Source organism: Musca domestica, unplaced genomic scaffold (genome assembly GCF_030504385.1).
Source record: "Musca domestica strain aabys unplaced genomic scaffold, Musca_domestica.polishedcontigs.V.1.1 8, whole genome shotgun sequence".
Classification (NCBI taxonomy): Eukaryota; Metazoa; Arthropoda; class Insecta; order Diptera; family Muscidae; genus Musca; species Musca domestica.
Window position 1 is genome coordinate 19024093 of NW_026712409.1, and position 21474 is coordinate 19045566.

General features: G+C 37.0%; 1 protein-coding gene across 4 annotated transcripts in view; it reads left to right on the forward strand.

Annotated features, from left to right (window-relative positions):
• The window catches only part of LOC101900151 (putative uncharacterized protein DDB_G0271606), a 255183-nt gene that overhangs the window by 19092 nt on the left and 214617 nt on the right, over window positions 1–21474 (forward strand). For all 4 annotated transcript variants that reach the window (XM_059131179.1, XM_059131177.1, XM_020036806.2 and 1 more), the window contains exons 2-3: window positions 14393–14918; window positions 14984–15148. In XM_059131179.1, coding sequence (XP_058987162.1) covers window positions 14772–14918; window positions 14984–15148 — 312 coding nt within the window. In that variant the 5' untranslated portion in view covers window positions 14393–14771. The remainder of the gene's footprint in view (window positions 1–14392; window positions 14919–14983; window positions 15149–21474) is intronic.

The following is a 21474-nucleotide window of genomic DNA, read 5'->3' on the forward strand; positions in this document are numbered from 1 at the left end:
TTCATGTGTGTCGTTGCTCCCCCACACCACACCTTAGCCCAATTCTCGTTAATGCTGCTGTTGTGTTATCCTTTTGCGGAGTGTCATGGAAAACCAAAAACATGGAACATAATTTTTTTCCTTTTACTTTTTTCCAACATTACTTTAGCTATTTAGTGGTGAAGATAGACTACTTTTTGTGTTGTAGATGTTTACATTTTCAACTGATTTCAAGGTCTACTGATGATGCTGTCCGTTGCTTGCCGCCTGCTTCCAAAGGGAAACAAGTTTACCACTGCTGGGTTATGTATTGTGTCCATAAATACAATGAATTGCTGCATGCATGCTCCGGACATGATCCGAGGAAGGCAGCCGCATTCCTAAGAAAATGTTCCGACTGATATGTTTTGGTGGTAAAACTGTTTAGCCAACAAAACTCCTCATAGACCTCAACCTTAACGTGTCCTAACCTATCGCCTGCCCATATCTACAACATGTGAATGTGGCACGAGGTATTGTTTTTTTTATCCGCACACACAAACACAATGTCTTTAAGTAATAATCTAGGAGATGATGGAAGGCAGGAAGGAGGGAAAAGGAGCTTGTGGCCGCAACGAGCTTGTTGTCCTCATTCAACGTGTCCGCTGAAAAACGTTTTAATTGCCCATTATGTTGGTCTGGTTGCCCAGAGTTTTCACCTCAGCTGTAACTCCTTTGATGATGGCAACAAAAATGTTTAGCCCCAAACCGGGTGAGGAATTTCAATAGCCCTTTAATTGATGTGTAAAAATGATGAACTCAATCAGCCATGGCTGGAAAAAAGGAATGCAGGGCAAGAAGTTGCGCAACCATTGTCAAATGATGGGCACAGACAAAGACCGAGAAGACTAGAGGTTTGAAGATTTTCTAAAAGTCTTCCACAGAGATATGAAACCTCCAAAAAAAAATTCTATAGAAGGTATTTTATGCGTAGAACACCACCTGAACAATTTTGAATTTGGCAAATTTTTGGCCAAAGTTCTTCTGCGATAGGAGAGGTCTCCCTCCTAATAGTTTCAATAAATACAGGATGAGATGAAAAAACTACAACCAACTTTGGACTGCTGTCATTTCTAAGCCACTCGTCCGACAGCTCTTAAAATTATTCCAGTGACAGCTCATTATATTCTTTACAAGTGTACAAAAGCATTTAGGTGAGATTTTTTCTGAAAAAAAAAAGTTATTCGTGATGGTATTCAACCGTGATAGTGTGATTTCCTTATATTTGGCTGGAAAACCTCACAAGTGGCTATCGTTAGAGAACTCCAGCATTTAAATTTGAATAAATCTTTTGTGTCTCGTACGCATCGCTCGTTATCGTGATACTGGTGGCGTAGTAGGACGTCAAGGAAGTGAACGGAAGAAAACAGCAGAAATGGTTCGAAAAGTAAAAAAAGGTCGAAATCCGCGTCGCAGTGGCCGAAAAATGGCTCGGCAGCTGAAAATATCGCAATATTCCATTCGGCAAATATTGAAAATTGAGCTCGGGGTAAAGCCATTGAAATTCCAAAAAGAGCAAGAACTTACACCGCAACAGGAAGGAAATAGACTCAAAAGTGTTAAAGAGATGCTTCGCTTGGCCGAAAGTGGTGAACTGCCGAATTTGGTTTTCTCCGTCTCCGATGAGAAAACATTCGTTGTCCAGCAGTTTGTAAACAAACAAAACGATCGTGTTTACTTGCCAAAGAGGTCAGCTGAAAATATGCACCTTCGGTTGGCCACCAGAACTCGAGCGCTGGCCATGGTGATGGTGGATGGTCGCTCTCCGCTCGTATTTACCGACCGTGGCATCAGAATAAATGACGAATATTATCGTGAAAATATTCTGGAGGGTGTATTAAAGCCTTGGGCATGCAAACATTTTTGTCGCAAACCTTGGACCTTCCAACAGGGCTCAGCACCATCGCACTCAGCACGCGCCACCCAAGAATGAGGTTCCTCGCTTCATTTCCAGCGCACAATGGCCACCAAAATCTCCGGATACCAATCCGTTGGACTATTGTGTCTGAAGTATTTTGGGAAGCAAGGTTGGCACTAAAAAATACCAAAGTGGGAATGGGCCAAAATACCGCAGAGCAACATTTGGGCAGCGTGTGACGGTTTTATTGGCCGTTTGAAGGCCATATTTCGTGCCAAAGTTGACCAATTCGAACAAATTGAACTTATTCTAAAATTTGATGCTCTTTCCGACATATTTTGCTTTAATTCAATCACCTCACCCTGTATATGGGAGCTATAGATATGTCGGAACCGATTTTCACTAAATTTAAAGAACTTGTTTCTAGGATAAATTTAGTCAGAATTGCCAAGATTCCGTTCATTATTTTATATATTACCCATTTGGTGTACAATAAACCTGAAATCGGATAAAGATATATATTGGGAGCTATATCCAAATCTGAACCGATCTTGACAGAATTGTATACACTTATTTCTGAGCCGTATCTGATATCTGGTACCAGAGATCATTGGTGTGGAGTGCATATTACGCATGTGGGGAGAGACCTAATATCCCAAATCGGATAAAACATATATATGGGAGCTATAGCTAAATCTGAACCGACTTTCACCAAATTTGATGTATCTGCTTCTAGACTGAATTCGGTCAGATGTGCCAAGATTATCGTCATTTAGACTGATATTGGCCATTAATTCGAAATCGTTGGAAGATATATAGGAGCTATATCTACATTTGAACCGATTCTCTCCAATTTCAATAGGGTTCTTCCCTGGCCTAAATAAATATTTTGTAAAGTATCACGATCGGTCAATAAATGCCCCCCTATACTTTGTTTACAAAAATACATGGACCGACGGACGGACGGACAGACGGAAATGCATAAATCGATTCAGAATGTGATTCTATGCAGATTATCAAAAGGAACTATAGGTCTATCTCGCTTCCTTCTCCATGTTCTAAAAAATTCACGAAGACCCTTTATTATCTGGTGTAGGGCATAGAAAATCTTCTTACGATTTTTTATGGCACAAAGAGCTTCTAGAGGTCCATTATCGAAACTGATTCCACGGATGTTGTTCCCACTTCATTATTTCATTTAAAGAAACTCTTTATGCAATTCGAATTCAAATTTTATTTCATGCAATTCAAACGTGTTTTTCTTCTGGGTTTTCAATTTACCTGACCCCCCTTCGTCAGCGGGTAGACTGGCTGGCTGATTATACAATGTTGTATTCCACCAAAATATCCAAACGTTTTGTTCCTCGACTAATTACTTTGGTTGCGCGCCTCAGTCATTATCAGACGGAAATGAAATCACTGACCTGCAGCAACAATTAAGGCGGCGATATAACACTTTTTTTTTCCAAAAATACCCAACGCCTCTCGAAAAGGGTTCACTTTAACAAATGAGAATTTGGTTTCTGGCATTCAATTAGAAACCAGACGACTTTGTTGCTTCGACGTTAAGGAAGCCTTAGATTAAAATCACGACAATTGTTGAAAATAAAAATTAAAAACAAACAAAAAAAAAAATATATGAAAATCAATTTAAACCGGTTCTGATCGTAAAGATCATTCAGAGTGGTTAGGCTCAGCCAGACAAGCTCCGACAGATCTACAGTGGTGTATAAAATTGAAAGGAGGAGACATTTTTTTGAGGGTAATTTGAAGAAAGATCGGGTTTAAGAATATTTCCCTTGAGGACTGTTAAAGAAATTATCGTGAATTTTCAAGAATCCTTCAAGGGCAAGCTCCAAAAGATATAATGGATAAAATTGGATAAATTGGATAAAATTGGAGGAAGAAATTTTGAAGGGTAATTTGAATAAAGATCGAGTTTAAGGATATTTCCCGTAAGGGCTTTTAAAGAAATTATCGTAAATTTTCAGGAAACCTTCAAGGGCAGTAATCGTGGATAGTTTAAGGACATTTTTTGAAAAAAAAATATTTGAAGATATTTTGGTATATTAAGGATAAATTTGAAGGTTCTTCCGAATTGCTATCGTGGACTTTTGAGAACATTTCTTAAGCATTTGTTAAGGATTTTTTTTCGGAAAAATATTTGAAATATAACATTATTTTTTGTAAATTTTTGAAGGATTGTTAGGGTAAGCCTGAATTTTTTAAGGATACTACTTAAAGGACATATTGGGCTAGAATAAGGAATTTTATAAGTATAATATTTGCAAGAATTTTAGAGCAAGATCATACTTGATGTTTGTGGGATTTTTAATTTCTTTCAACTGCAAGTTAAAAAGAGGCAATCGTGGATTTTTGAAGAATTTTAGAACAATCTAGGATAATTTTTAAGGAGTTTGAGTCTAATAGTATTGGGTGATTTTACGATATTTTTGATTAGCTTAGGAAATTTTCGTGAACATTTTCAAAGACTTCAGAACAATTCGTACATTTTTTAGGATATTTTTTAAGGATTTTTAAGAATAATTGTGAAAAACTGTTAGGACTATAATCGTTGACTTTTTGGACAATAGTCGTGGATTTCAATGGATATATTTGAAGGACTTGGACTTGGATTTTTGAAATATATTTCTGAAGGATTTTTAAGCAAGCATCAGTGTTTCTAAGGATATATTAGAAGGGCTCCTAATGGCGCTTTTTTTTAATATTTTTCTTTTTTATTTGACTTTAGGGATATAATCGTGAACATTTTCGGGACACCTTCTGCGAAAGACTTTTAGATCAATAGTAGGGGATTTTAAAACTATCTTTTGAAAACTCACAGATTTTTAAGTTAAGTTTGATTTTGAAATAATTTCTAAGGTCCTTTAGGGCTACAATCGCGGAATATGTAATGATAATGGTTGCATGACATTTAGGTCTATAATCTTCCATGACTTTTGGGGCTATGGTAGTGGATTTTTAAGGATTTTCTCTGAGGGACTTGAGGGTTAGGAATTTTTGAAAAATATTTTTAAAGGACATTTAGAGCAAAAATTGTGGAGTATTAAGGATATACAGGGTGAAATAAAAAAACTGCAACAAAGTCAATTGTCATAATTTTTACATTTTTTTAAATTTATTTGAATGAATGCAAAATATGTCGGAAATCGCACCAAATTTTAAAATAAGTTTAGATTAGTTCGAATTGGTCACTTTTGGCACGAATTATGGCCTTCAAACGGCCAATGAAACCATCACACGCTGCCCGAATATTGCACTAAGGTATTTTGGCCCATTCCCGGCAAAGCGCTTGCTCTTGAGGTGATCGACACTTTGGTATTTTTTTAGTGAAAACCTTGCTTTCCAAAGTACTCCAGACACAATAGTCCAACGGTGGTATTCCCAGAATTTGGTGGCTATTGTGCGCTTGAAATGAAGCGAGCAACCTCATTTTGTAACCATTCTTGGGTGGCGCGTGCTGAGTGCGATGGTGCTGATGAGTCCCGTTGGAAAGTCCAAGGTCTGCGGCCAAAATGTTTGGGTGCCAAAAGGTTTTAATACACCCTTCAGAATATTTTCGCAATAATATTCGGCATTTATTCTGATGCCACGGTCGATTAATACGAGCGGAGAGCGACCATCGGCTGTTATGCCGTCCCACACCATCACCATGGCCGGCGCTTGAGTTCTGGTGGCCAACCGAAGGTGCACATTTTCAGCTGACCTCTTTGGCAAGTGGACACGATCATTTTTTTGTTTACAAACTGCTGGACAACGAATGATTTCTCATCGGAGAAAACCAAATTCGGCAGTTCACCACTTTCGGCCAAGCAAAGTAACTCTTTAGCTCATTTGAGTCTATTTTCTTTCTGTTGCGATGTAAATTCTTGCACTTTTTGGAATTTCAATGGCTTTACCCCGAGCTCAATTTTCAATATTTGCCGAATGGAATATTGCGATATGTTCAGCTCACGAGCCATTTTTCGGTCACTGCGACGCGGGTTTCGATCCAAAGTCACTCCTTTACTTTTCGAACCATTTCTGCTGATGTTGCTGTTTTCTTTCGTCCACATCCATGACGTCGGGCTACGCTACCAGTATCACGGTATCGAGCGATGATATGAGACACAAAAGATTTATTCACATTTAAATGCTGGTGTGCTCTAACGATAGCCACTTGTGGTTTTCCAGCCAAATATAAAGAAATCACAATATCCGCTTGAATTCCATCACGAATATTTTTTTTTCTGGAAAATTCTCACCAAAATGCTTTTGTACACTTGTAAACAATATAATGAGCTGTCACTGGAATAATTTTAACAGCTGTCGATCGAGTGGTTTAGAAATGACAGCAGTCTGAAGTTGTTTGCAGTTTTTTTCCTCCCACCCTGTATTTGAAGGGCTTCTAGAGTAACAATGGTGTATTTTCAAAATATTTTTAAGGTGCCTTTTGTGATATAATCGTGAACAAGTTAAGGATACCTTCTAAACGACTTTCAGATCAATATGATCAATTGTGGGTTTTTTGAAGGATATTTCCAGATAACCTATTTTTTCCTGAAAATGAAGAACTTTTCCCCTTTTTATACCCTCAGCCATATGGCTACAGAGGGTATATATCATTTGATACGGCCAAAACGTGCCTAGTCGAAATAACGGTTTTAGACCCTAGGTCTCTTTGGACCAAATCCGTTTCAGAACATTTGGAGTCGATCAAGCGATGTCCGTCCGTCCGTTTGGCTGGCTGTTGCGCACGATAACTCTCGAAAGGAGTATCCGATTTGGACCAAACTTGGTACATCGTAATATTTTTGTCAAACTTAGATCGAGTTCGGAGATGGGCAATATCGGTCCACTCCTTCTGGTACCTCCCCCACAAAAGGTCGAAATTTTCAAAAAATATATATTTTACACAGAATGAGAATGGATAATCCGAATTTGCTCAAACTATGCAAATCCTAATATTTGCGTCAGTGCTAGGTCAGGTGGACAATATCGATCCACTCCATTAAGTACCTCCCCCACAAATGGTCAACATTTTGAATAATTACAACTCTCATAAAATGTGATGTAAGAGTCCGATTGTCTTTAAATTTCACACATCCCAATATTTTTATAAACCCAAGATCTGGTGCTAAGATGGAATATATCGGTCCACTTCTTCTGGTACCTCCCCACAAAAGGTCGAATTTCACACATTCTAATATTTGTAGTAACCCATGGTCTGGTGTGAAGGGTGAATACATCGGTCAACTCCTTCTGGTACCTCCTCCACAAAATATTGAAATTTTGAGTACCCATGAAGCTCATAAAACGCCAAATTAACATCCGATTCCATTTAGACTTGGCACATCTGTCGCAATATTTATATCATATTTTTGGGTCCGATATGAAATGGGCAATATTGGCCCACCTTCAGGACCTGCTCCATAGAGGGTCAAACGTTTGAATAATCTTAACACTAACAAAATATATTTAAATAATCGAACATAGGCTGGGGGTATATATCTGGCGGCAATACCGACTGATACTTTTTAACTTGTTTAATTTTTGTTTGAAACATTTTACCCGCTACTGTAGCTGTAGCGAACAATAGCTCACACAAAAGAAGGGCAGCAAAGCAAAAGGGCTGTCGAAACAAACACCATGAATAAAATACAATGCCTTTTCGTTGTTGTTGTGTTTTTTGGTATTGTTTTGCGAACTGACTGATGACTACCTTTAAACTTTTACAAATCCCAAAAACATAAACTGATTCGCTGTATTGTTGTTGGTACTGTTGAGATTTTCGTCTTTCGTTGCAAAAAATGCTTGACAACTGTGCTGTGGCACGGCGGCCGGCAGCAGCTTCCTGCAGTAATGACTACACAGCAGTTGTTGTTGTACCTACTCGTCGATTTGGAACTAGCAATGCTTGTTGTACCTCTATCTGCAACTTACCTACTACCTTCAGAGGGATGGTGGATCGATGCAATACAAAGCAATGCAACATGTTTTTTGTGAGCCGAACACCAAAAAAAAGTTTCTCGTTTTTGGTTTGTTTTTTTTTTTGTCTTTTGTGGGCATTGAAATGCCGCCATAACGTTTTGGTCTTCTCATTCCTCCTCAGCTTTTACAAATTCGCGGTAAACAACAGTTTTTTTCTGTGAACCAAAAAAAAAAAACAGAACTGAAAAATATCGACAGACTGCCATGTACTGCCATTGACTCTTCAATGGCTAAGCTTTTCAATACCACCGCTGTAAGCTTGTTAAGATCGCTGGCAAGGTAAACGAAAACTAAAACAAAAACAACTACAAAAACTTTTCCTTTTTTCGTGAGGCAGGCAAATTTAGTGCAAAAACCCGCGCTGAGCTCTAAAGAGCTCTATGGCTTTTGTTTTGTCGGGGACATATGCACCAATACTCTCTGTGTCAAATTGGCCAGGGTTGCCATTTTTGGGATTTTTCGACACATAAAAATGTTTATTTTTTTAAAAGTTGGAATTTCCAAATAATATTTTAAGGGTCTCCTAGGTCAGTAGCAGGGATATTTTTTTTAAGGACCACCAGAAAAAAATTTTGCTATTTTTAAGAATTTTTACAAAGGAATGATGGAGCATAACCTATTGTTTCCTGACCGTTATGGAGTGGGTCCTTTTAAAAGATTTGTATCCAAAAAGTCCTTGAAATATCCTTATTATACCCTCAGCCATATGGCTAGAAAGGTTATACATCATTTGATACAGCCAAAACGTGTATCATCGAAAAAACGATATTAGACCCTAGGTCTCTTTGAATCAAATCCGTTTCAGGACATATGGGAGTCGATCTAGCGATGTCCGTCCTTCCGTCCATCTGTTTGTCTGGCTGGTTGGCTGGTGCATACGATAACTCTCGAAGGGAGTATTCGATTTGGACCAAACTTGGTACATGGTAATATTATTATCAAATTTATATCGAGTTCAGAGATGGGCAATATTGGGCCACTTTTTCTGGTATCTCCCCGCGCAAAAGGTCGAAATTTTCAAAGAAAATATTTTACTGCACAGAAAGAGAAAGGACGACCCGATTTTGCTCCAACTTTGCAAATCGTAATATTTGCATCAGTGCTACCTCAGGTGCGAAAATGGACAATATCGGTCCGCTCCATCAAGTACCTCTCCCACAAAGGGTCAAAATTTGGAATATTTATAACTCTTATAACATGTGACTTAAGAGTCCGATTGTCTTCAAATTCCACATATCACAATATTTTTATTAACCCAAGGTCTGGTGTGAAGATGAAATATATCGGTCCACTCCTTCTGGTACCTCCCCCAGAAAGGGTAAAAACTTTGAATATCCATGAAGCTCATAAAACCCGAAATTAACATCCGATTCCATTCAGACTTGGTACATCCCATTATTTCCATTAAAACTAGATCTGTTATAAAGATGGTAGAGATAGGACGATTCCTTCTGGTACCTCCTCAATAAGGGTCAAACGTTTTGAATAAACAAATCGATCATAAAATCCGAAACAAGCTTCCGACTCTTTTCAAATTACACACATAACTATATTTTCATTAACCCAAGGTCTGGTGTGAAGATGGGATATATCGATCCACTCCTTCTGGTACCTCCCCCACAAAGGGTCAAAATTTTGAATATCCATGAAGGTCATAAAACCCGAAATTAACATCCGATTCCATTCAGACTTGGTACATCCCATTATTTCCACCAACATAAGATCTGCCAAAAAGATGGTAGAGATCGGACCGTTCCTTCTGGATCCTCCCCCACGAAATCTGTTATAAAGATGGTAGAGATCGGACCGTTCCTTCTGATACCTCCCTCACAAAATGTCAACATTTTCACAGAAAATAATTTATCTCATAGAACAAGAAAGTATCTTCCGATTTTGTTCAAACTTGGCAAATCCTCATATTTTTATGTCTGTGCTGAGTCGGGTGAGAAAATGGACAGTATCAGCCCACTTCTTCTGATACCTTCCTCACAAAGTGTCAACATTTTGAATAATCTCAACCCTTATAAAATGTGAAATAAGAATCCAATTGTCTTGAAATTTCACATATCCCAATATTTCTAGCAACTCAAGGTCTAGTATGAAGATGGGATAGATCGGATTACTTCCTCTGGTACCTCACGCACTACGGATCAACATTTTTACTATCTTTATCTCTCATAAAACAAAAAATAAGCATCCAACTCTTTTCAAATTTCACATATCCGAATATTTTTATTAACCCAAGGTCTGGTGGTAAAATGAAATACAGGGTGAGATAAAAAAATGCAACAAAGTCAAACGCCATAATTTTTACTTTTTCTTTTTTTTTAAATTTTTCGAATGAAAGCAAAAAATGTCGGAAATAGCATCAAATTTTAAAATAAGTTTAGATTTGTTCGATTTGGTCATCTTTGGCACGAATTATGGCCAGTGAAATCGTCACACGCTGCCCGAATATTGCTCTGCAGTATTTTGACCCATTGCCGGCGAAGCGTTTGCTTGAGGTGATCGGCACATTGGTATTTTTTAGTGCCAACCTTACTTTCCAAAATACACCAGACACAATAGTCCAACGGATTGGTACCCGCAGGTTTTGGTGGCCATTATGCGCTGGAAATGAAGCAAGGAACCTCATTTTGTAACCAATCTTGGGTGGCGCGTGCTGAGTGCGATGGTGCTGAATCCTGTTGGAATGTCCAAAGTTTGCGACCAAAATGTTTACGCGCCTAAGGCTTTAATACACCCTCCAGAATATTTTCGCGATAATATTTGGGATTTATTCTGATGCCACGGTCGATTAATACGAGAGGAGAGCGACCATCGGCTGTTATGACGGCCCACACCATCACCATGGCCGGCGCTTGAGTTCTGGTGGCCAACGGAGGTGCACATTTTCAGCTGACCTCTTTGGCAAGTAAACACGATTATTTTGGTTGTTTACAAACAACGAATGTTTTCTCATCGGGGGCGTGGAAAACCAAATTCGGCAGTTCACCACTTTCGGCCAAGCGAAGCAACTCTTTAGCTCTTTTGAGTCTATTTTTTTCTGTTGTGGTGTAAGTTCTGGCACTTTTTGGAATTTCAATGGCTTTACCCCGAGCTCATTTTTCAATATTTGCCCCAAATGGAATATTGCGATATGTTCAGCTCACGAGCCATTTTTCGGCCACTGCGATGAGGGTTTCGATCAAGTAGCTTCTTTACTTTTCGAACCATTTCTGCTGATGTTGCTGTTTTCTTCCGTCCACTTCCTTGACGTCGGGTATCACGCTACCAGTATCACGGTAACGAGCGATGGTACGAGACACAAAAGATTTATTCACATTTAAATGCTGGAGTTCTCTAACGATAGAGGGTCAACAATTTGAATAATCCTAACAGAAGTCAAAATATATAATTAAATGAGGCATTGACCGGGAGTACACATCCGTCGGCGAAATTGATACTTTTTAACTCGGTACTTTTAAAATTTTCCGTTTTAATATCCCAAAATGATGTGGCAACTCTTGGTCGCAACCAAATGACAAAACTGCGCCACCACCACTGCACCACCACCTCTAAACAATGCAATTTGCAAAAAATGCAATTGAAGGGTTTTTAAATGCATTTCAAAATCAATTTTCGTTTTAATTCGACAACGAGGCAACGGAGCAATGCTGCTATGTTTCTTCTTCTTGTTGCATTGTTTTCGATTTATTTTTCATTTTTTTTTTATTTTACATTTTATGCAAGACACCCGGTTGGGGTTGGGAGCGAAGTAGAAGGAAAGACGTACCGGCCGGCTAGCATTGATATTATACAACGATGTGAAAAGAGAAAAAAATAAAGTCACCCTGGAAAATCGTATTTGTGTGTCGCAAGACAATACATGTTTTTTTTATGTCGAAATCAACAGCCTATAAATGCAAATGCTGTTGTTGTTGTAGATTTATGCAAATTACAGCGAGGGAAGAAAAATTATTCACCGCTTAAAACAATTGGAGGTTATTATTTTAATTTTGTTTTAATTAAAAACAAAACATAATATTTCTGAAAGGTTTCTGTGAAAGGTCATTACTCGGTGGCAGGAGGGCATTGTTTTGGAGCACACACACACATTGTTGCAGCTGGGGAAATGTTGAGGGGAATTTGGAAATGTTGAGGAGAAATAGAAGGTCACAAAGAAAAGGACAGACTTCACTGCAAAGGCTCAGGAGGGTATTTTATCTAAACCGTGGGATAAGTCTACTATACAGGGTGATATAAAAAACTGCAACAAAGTCAAACGTCATAATTTTTACATTTTTTTTTAATGGAAGCAAAAAATGTCGGAAATAGCATCAAATCTTAGAATATGTTTAGATTTGTTCGAATTGGTCACCTTTGGCACGAATTATGGCCTTCAAACGGCGAATGAAACCGTAACACGCTGCCCGAATGTTTTGGCCCATTCCCGGCGAAGCGCTTGCCAACAGTGCTGAACAACGAATATTTTCTCATCGGAGAAAACCAAATTCGGCAGTTCACCACTTTCTTTCAAGCGAAGCAACTTTTTAGCTCTTTTGAGAATTTCAATGACTTTACACCGAACTCATTTTTCAATATTTGCCGAATGGAATATTGCGATATGTTGAGCTCACGACCCATATTTCGGCCATTGCCTTCCAAAGGAAGGCCTTCTCTACAACTAATACCACTTCTCGGCAAATAAGGGAAATCGTTTCTATCAAAAAAAAAAAAAAAAAATAAAATAAATAAATAAATAAATCCCTCTATAATGCCTCCTATTAAAAGGAGAACTCTGTAAGATCTTATATGGTTGAAAACCATCTTGAACTTATCTACTAAAGAGGCCTCTGAAATTTCATTTCAGTAAAGCAAACCTCTGGAATGTTTTTTAAAACCCTCTTGAAACAAGGTCTTTAGTAGGGGTTCTATCGATCACTTTTGAAAGTTCTTTAAATGTAAGACTCTCTGAAAGGTCTTATTTAAAAAAGAAAGTCTCTGAAGGTCCTATAAATAGAACGTCTTTGAAAAGTCTTCTTCTCAAAAATATGACCTCTTTAACGCTGGTATCTGGAATGAAAGGTCATTAAGTTTTCTGTCTGTAGAAGAAAGTTAACTAAAGCCCTCAGGAAGGTCTTTGGACGGTCTTCTATCACAAGAAGCCGCCTAAAAAAAGGGTCCTCAATTAACGGATTGTCTTCAGAAGACAGCCTCTCCAAAGAAAACATCTGAAGGTGTTTTTTTTTAATTGGGACCATCTGGCAGGTTTCCTTTCGGTAGAAGGCCTTGAAAAACCTTTCTATCAAAAAAATTTCTTCAAGATCTTCCTTTAATAGAAGATCTTCTCAAAGGTCGCCTAACAATAAAAGATACCTGTGACGACTCCTTTAATAACTAATAGAATAGCTCTGAAAGGCCTTCTTAAATATATTATCTTTAAAATAAGTCTTAAACGCCAAACCTCTCGTCGATCGTCTTAAATCTGCAGAATTTTTGGAAGTTTTTCCATTGAAGAAGGTTCATTAGATGGTTTTCTTGGATGTGGGTTCTCTGGAAGTTCTATGAATAGAAGGAATCGGATCTCATTTCAAACCTTCTACAGTCTAATGACTATAGAAATTCTCTCCAAGGTCTTCTACCTGAAAAAAGTCCCATCTGAATAGACCTTTGCTAGGTCCTTTTGATTGTCTTTTCTCGGAATAAAGCAGAATTGAAAGAAATATTGAGATGTACCAAGTCCGAATGGAATCGGATGTTAGTTTCGCGTTTTATGAGCTTCATGGATATTCAAAACTTAGACCCCTTGTGAGGGAGGTACCAGAAGGAATGAACCGATATATACCATCTTCACAACAGACCTTGGGTTTATAAAAATATTGTGATGTTTGTAGATGATCGGACTCTTACATCACATTTTATAAGTTATAATTATTCAAAATTTTGATGCTTTGTGAGGGAGGTACCGATATTGCCCACTTTCGCACCTGACCTAGCACTGATTCAAATATTTGGATTTACAAAGCAAAATCGGATTATCCTTTCTCTTTCTGTGCAGTAATTGATTTTCTTTGGAAATGACGACATTTTGTGGGGAAGGTACCAGAAGGAGTGGACTGATATTGCCCATTTCCGAACTCGATCTATGCTTGATAATAATATTTTGATGTACCAAGTTTGGACCTTGGAGAGTTGTCGTGAGCACCAGCCAGGCATATAGACAGACAGACGGACGGACCTGGCCTGGCATCGCTAAATCGACTCAAAATGTTCTGAAACGGATTTGGTCCAAAGAGACATAGTGTCTAAACCCATTATTTCGATGAGGTACGTTTTGCCATATCAAATGATATATACCCTCTCTAGCCATATGGCTGAGGTTATAATAAGTGTTTTTCTTTCGAGTTCGCTAACGAATCTTCATAGACAAATAGGCCAAAAATCTCCTTAGCTGAAGACCTTCAGAGACTTAAGAGAACTAAAAACTTGAACTATGTCTTACAAGAAAATTTATAAATTTCTTATTTTTCTCTTCTATTTCAGAATCACAACATATTATTGAATTACAAAAAACAACAACAAGAACATCATTGGAACAATTACAACAATTCAGAAAACCCATTTGAATTAAAATATACAAAAATTGATAATTTGTATCATAATTTGCATAGCCGCTTATATTTCCTTAAGAAGCGTGATTTACCTACAAGAGAGTGAGTTTTGTGAGATATCTACAAGATCTGCAAAACCAATAATACCACAGCAGCAACAACAAAAAATCATCAACGTAGAAATATCATTTCTATCGATTATATCATAAAAGAAGAAAATTCTACCAAGCTGCCATTTAAAGGCAACCCACAAAACAAAGTAACAACAATTACAAAATACCAGCAACAAAAAGAAAAACAACGGCAACAAAATGGCTCAACGAAGTCATCAATATTTTAGTTTACGATGGAACAACTATCAGAACACCATGACTTCGGTGTTCCAACAGTTGCGCGAAGATCTGTCATTTGTCGATGTCACCCTTTCGTGTGAGCATGGCTCACTTAAGGCCCACAAGGTAAGTGTCCTCAAATTGTTTGGGAGAATTCGTATTAATTGTGTTTTTTTTCTGTTTTCTTTTAGGTGGTCCTATCCGCTTGTTCATCCTACTTTCAAAAGCTATTGCTCGAGAATCCCTGCAAACATCCAACAATTATATTGCCGGGCGATATTATATTCACAGATTTGAAGACCATCATTGATTTTGTGTATCGCGGCGAGATTGATGTCACCGAATCTGAATTACAGGTAGGTGTTTGGGAAGTAGTTGTGATAAGAAATTGAATATTTCGTAGGTATAAAATTAAACCAGTAAGAAAAGCTCAAAAGTCGGTCGGGCCGACTATATGATACCCTACAACACTATGCACATTTTGTGGGGCTCTCGTACAAGAGCATATTCCGATAAATTTAAACACCAAATCGGATGAAACGTATATATGGAGATAGAGCTATATCTAAACCGATTTTCACTAAGTTTTTAATGTTACTTTGGGCTGAAATTAGCCATTTGGTGCACAAGAAACCTAAAATCGGACGAAGATATATAGGGGAGCGATATCCAAATCTGAACCGATCTTGATAAAATTTGAATCATGTGTTGCTGGGCTGAATATAATATCTGGTACTAAATATAATTTTTGTGGGGTGTATATTACGAATGTGAGGGACTTAAACCCCAAATCGGATGAAACATATATATACGAGCTATAGCTATATCTGAACCGATTTCCACCAAATTTAAAGTACTTATTTCTATACTGAATTCGGTCGGAAGTGCCAAAATTCAAACCATTTGGACTGATATTAGCCATTTGGTGCTCAAAAAGTCTAAAATCGGATGAAGATATATATGGGAGCTATATCCAAATCTGAACCGAACTTGAAAGAATTTGATCTATGAATTGCTAGGCTGTATCTGTTATCTGGTGCTAAATATCTGTCTTGGGGAGTGCATTTAACGAATGTATATACGAATGAAGATATATATGGGAGCTATATGTAAATTTGGACCGATATTCACCAATTTCAATAGGGTTCGTCCCTGAGCCAAACAAATGTTATTTAGAAAATTTCATCTCAATCGAATAATAAATGCGACCTGCATTTTGCTTACAAAAATACATGGACAGACAGACGAACGGACATGCATAAATCGACTCAAAACATAATTCTATGCTGATCACCAAAAGGGACTATGGGTCTATCTCGTTTCCTTCTCTATGTTACAAAAAAAATGCACAAAGACAGCCCGATAGACGGACGGACATCGCTAGATCGACTCCAAATATTCTGAAACGGATTTTGTCCAAAGCGACCTAGAGTCTAAAACCGTTATTTCGACTAGGCACGTTTTGGCCTATCAAATGATAGCCATATGGGTGAGCGTATAAAGGACATATAATTTTTATTCTCTCTCAAATTATGATTTTGCGAACTGATGTGGCTAGCACATGGTTTTGAGCAGGGATGTTATGGATAAAAACAATAAAAATAGAATAAATCAATTGCACAGAATGCTCCAAATGAGCTGACCTCAATTCATAATTGATGACTGCTTATTCATTTTGTTGCAAACAAGCAATGGACTTTGGACAACTAGCTCAGCGCAAATGATTCTCTCGAATAGATTTCATATTAGATAAGTTGCATTCATTATGCATCTCAAATACTTGTTATAAATGCAACAGTCTAGTTTATCTTGTAAAAAGTGGGAGGTCCTCAAAAATCTATAGATTTCGTTCTATAGAAAAGTATTTAAAAATATTCTGTCTAAGAATGTCTATAGAAGCTTTTTTATTAATAGAAGATTGACAGAAGGTTGCCCACAATTTTTTTAAACAAACAGCAGACTTTTTTCTTAGTGCCCCTTTGAAAGTTTTATATTTATAGAAGTCTTTCCATCTAAAAATTACCTGTCTTATTTATAGTATAGAACTCAGTTGTTTCATATATATATAAATTCAGTTAAATATATTATTTATAATAGATTGCCTTTCATGTAAATGATGTATGTAAATAAAATGGAATACTTCGTTCCACAAAAACTGACATCTCAGCACATTTCTACATTTTTTTTATAAATTATCACATATCTCATACAAAGTGAAGGAAGTATTTGATATAGTCCAAGCCTGACACGTCGCAATATTTATATCATATTTATTTAGGTCTGATATGAAATGGACAATATTAGCCCACTCCTTTTGAATCTACTCCATAGAGGGTCAAATGTCTGTTGAATGCATTTTGTCTATTAAAACTCTATTAAATGTTCTCTTAGTAGATTTTCTTTTAACAGAAGTTCCCATGCTAAAAACACCTACAGACGTTACAACAGATTTTGTGAAGATATTTTTATTTTTTTTATATTTTTTACTACAGAATACCTTATACGATCACAAATGTACTTAAGATTTATAGGAAAAAAGCCTTTTAAATGCCTATGGAAAATCTATAAAAAGACCTTAAATCTCAATATATATAGAATTGTCTTGGGAATTAATCTATTTGTATATGATACATCGAGAAAACATATAGAAAACGTCATGTCTATAGAAGACCTATAGAGTATCTTCGGCTTAGAAGAATTTCACAAGTTGAAAATATATTTTTGGCATTTATATCACAAAAGAAAGAAGGCGGGGTTTTTCTAAAACTGACTTTCTCATATGTTGTCCTTTCTGATTCTGCTTTAATTGAAACTAAAAACTAGCACGAAATACAATGGTTGAGTCCATAATAAAGTTGGTATTAACTGAGTCTTAGTGGTGTAGTTGTCAATTCGGCCACAATATGAAATTATATTCAACAATGTTTGTTGGCCTTGCTCTAGCAAGCATCATGGGTGAATTGTTGTATATCATTATTAATATCTAATTTCTAGAGACTTCCGAAGGACTAGTACCGCTGGCAATGTGACCAAATACTCAGATATCTAACTCAGGAATTGTTATAGCATTAGCAAACAATTCTTATACCCTCCACCATTTTAGGGAGCGTATATTATTTTTATACCCTCCACCTTGGAATGGGGGGTATATTAACTTTGTCATTCCGTTTGTAACATCCTTAAATATTCGTCGTAGACCCCATAAAGTATATATATTCATAATCAGCGTAGAGCGCCAAAATTTTCGCAGAGCAATTTGTATTGTGTCTAGGATGGTTGGTATTGAAAATGAGATATATCGGTCCACGTTCTGGTATAGTCCCCATATAAAGGTACCTCCCGATATTCGGCATTTTGATGATTTATGCCACATTTTTTCACTTATTTGTTTGAAAATTGGTATATATAGGTCAAAACGGGTCCCTGTACGTGTGGCAAAACATGGCATGTATAGGTCCACGTTTTGGTATAGCCCCCATATAAAGGTACCTCCCGATATTCGGTATTTTGATTATTTTTACCACATTTTTTCACGGTTTTGTCTAAAAATTGGTATTTGATGGTCATAATGGGTTCCAGCTCCGGTGGCGAAACATTGTATGTATGGGTCCACGATTTGGTATAGCCCCCATACCTCCCGATATTCGGTATTTTGTTGGTTTTAGCCACATTTTTTACTGATTTGTCTAAAAATTGGTATTTGTGGTCATAATGGGTCCTAGTTCGTGTGGCGAAACATTGTATGCATAGGTCGTTTTGGTATAGTCCCCATACAACGGTTCCTCCCAATATTCGGTATTTTGGTGATTTTTGACACATTTTTTCACGAATTTCTCTGAAAATTGGTAGTTGTAGATCATAATGGGTCCCAGTTCGTGCGGCGAGTCATTGAAATTATAGGTCCACGTTTTGGCATAGCCCCCATATAATGGTACCTCCCGATATTCGGCAAATTGATGATTTTTGCCACATTTTTTCAGGGATTTGTCTGAAAATTGGTATTTCTAGGTTATAATGGGTTCTAGCTCCTTTGGCGAAACATTGCATGTGTAGGTCCACGATTTGGTATAGCCCCCATATAATGTCACCTCCCGATATTCGACATTTTAATGGTTTTTGCCACATTTCTTCTATTGTTTCCTTTACCCTAAGGTGGAGGGTATTAAAAGTTTGGCCCGGCCGAACTTAATGTTTTTTTTACTTGTTTTCATTCCGTTTGTAAATCCTCGGAATACACATGATGGACCCAACCAAGTATATATATATTCTGGAAAAAAATTAATTAAGGCAATCACGCCATTTTTCCATTGTAAGTCTAAAATTTTGCATAGGTCTGTATTTTGCCAGCACATAACGGTACCTTCCAATATTCGGTATTTTTATGATTTTAGAGACATTATAGACCGATTTTGTTTAAAGTATCTTAACGGGTTCTACACCCTATGACAGAAAATTTTATATGCAGGTCCATGTCTTGGTATAGCTCCCATACTTTTCCACAACCTATAATCCGGGGACCACAACTGATTTGCATTGCAGAATTTCTTTATATATAATAAATGTTCATACATGTCATCTTAGGAAGCCCCTGACTTTTTAATACGATCTGTGGCTTTAGTCATACTTCCCAAATGTTGTTACAATTATTCCTTAATATAAGATTGCAAGTCAATTGCTTTTAAAATTGTCCTCTATGACCGATTGAGAGCTCTGTTTGTAGCTATAAGACCATATGATGACGACTCGCTATGTAAACACGGCCTACTATCTGAAAACACTTCTGTTGTTTAAGACAGGCCTAATTAACAGCTGTTAACTCGGTACTAAATGTTATTTTACATGGTGTATGCATCTGCTAAACATGACATCTGTTATGGTTTGGAACTCGACTACGGTGTTAGGTTACATTTTGTGGTGAATTCGATAGTTTAGAATGGTGTAATTCAATATTTTCACCTAAGTGGTTACCCTGTTAATAATTTCTGGTACCGCGCGACAGGGTGTCACAGGATTATGTTAATGTTATTTTACATTACCGAAACATTGACTGTTAGATTTTAAAATACGAAGGAATAATTTAAAAATACATTTACAAAAATAATCAAAAAAGTGTTCTCTCAGAACATCAAACTGTTTTTTTTTTTTTTTTTGTCGAAGATTAAAAAATATTTCCTTAAAGAAGATTAGAAATAAGAGTTGTCTAATAGAAAACAATAGGACACCTTCTTATAGGATATCAAAAAGGTCATCTCAAAGATAGTCTTATTTTTATAGTGGGCCCACTGGGCTCATGTCTAAACGGACATGCCATAGAAGAGGCATTACAAGAAAATTCTTATCTTATTGAGGTATTCTAGACGCCCTCCACTAGAGAGACCAATAAGACATTTTTGTAGAATAGCAAATTTTTATACCCTACACCACAAGGTGGTCATGGTATTATGTCTTTGTTTGTAAAAGGCAAAAGGAAACGAGATAGACCCATAGTTCCTTTTGATGATCTGCATAGAATCCATTTTGAATCGATTTATGCATGTCCGTCCGTCCGTCTGTCCATGTATTTTTGTAAACAAAGTACAGTTCGCATTTATTGCCATACCCAGATGAAATTTTGCACAAATCGTTTGTTTGGCCCAAGGACGAACTCTATTGAAATTCGAGATAATCGGTCAAAATTTAGATATAGCTCCCATATATATCTTCGTCCGATTTGCCTTTTATTGTGCACCAAACGTGTAATATCAATCCGAATAATATGGAATTTTGCACGTACGATCAGATTGAAGCTGAAAATATGTATGCCAAATTTTATCGAAATCGGTTCAGATATAGCTATAGCTCCCATATATATTGTTCATCCGATTTGTTATTTTTGTCCTCCGCAGCCGTAATATGCACTCTGTAACAACAATATTTGGGGAAATATATCAAATGCAGCTCAGAAATACCTTTGCTAAATTTTATCGAGATCGGTTCAGATTTGAATATAGCTCCCATATAAAACCTCGTCCGATTTACTTTTGATTGTGCACCAAACGTCTAATATTTGCCCAAATTGGCACTTATGACCGAATTGAGTCTAGAAGCTAGTATGTCAAATTTGGTGAAGATCGGTTCAGATATAGCTATAGCTCCCATATATTCTGTTCATCCGATTTGTTATATTTGTTACCCAACTATATTCAGGGAAATATATCAAATAAAGCTCAGAAATATCTTTGCCAAATTTAATCGAGATCGGTTCCGATTTGGATATAGCTCCCATATGTATTTTTATCCGATTTCAAATTAATTCTGCACTAAATGGGCAATGAAAGTCCGAATTTAAAAGATACAAATGCTTCGGCATATTTATTCCTTTGAACTTTAAATTATAATCATAGGGTGTATGATTGAATTCTCCCATAAAAACTTTTAATTGTTATGCGGAGCTCTACTAAATTAGCAAAGTGGTGTAGGGTATCAAAAAGTCAGCCCCGCCCGACTTTAAGACTTTCTTTACTGGTTTTCCATAGAAAAGCAGGAGGAGGAGGGTTATCCCGTATACGACACATACGAAGAGGTCTTGAAACAAAACAACTCAAGGTGTATTTTAAACTGTTTAAAAGATATTATTAGAGAAAACCAGAGAAGTATTCTTGCAGATGAATGTAAGGTCACCTCTTGTAGACCACATGGTTTT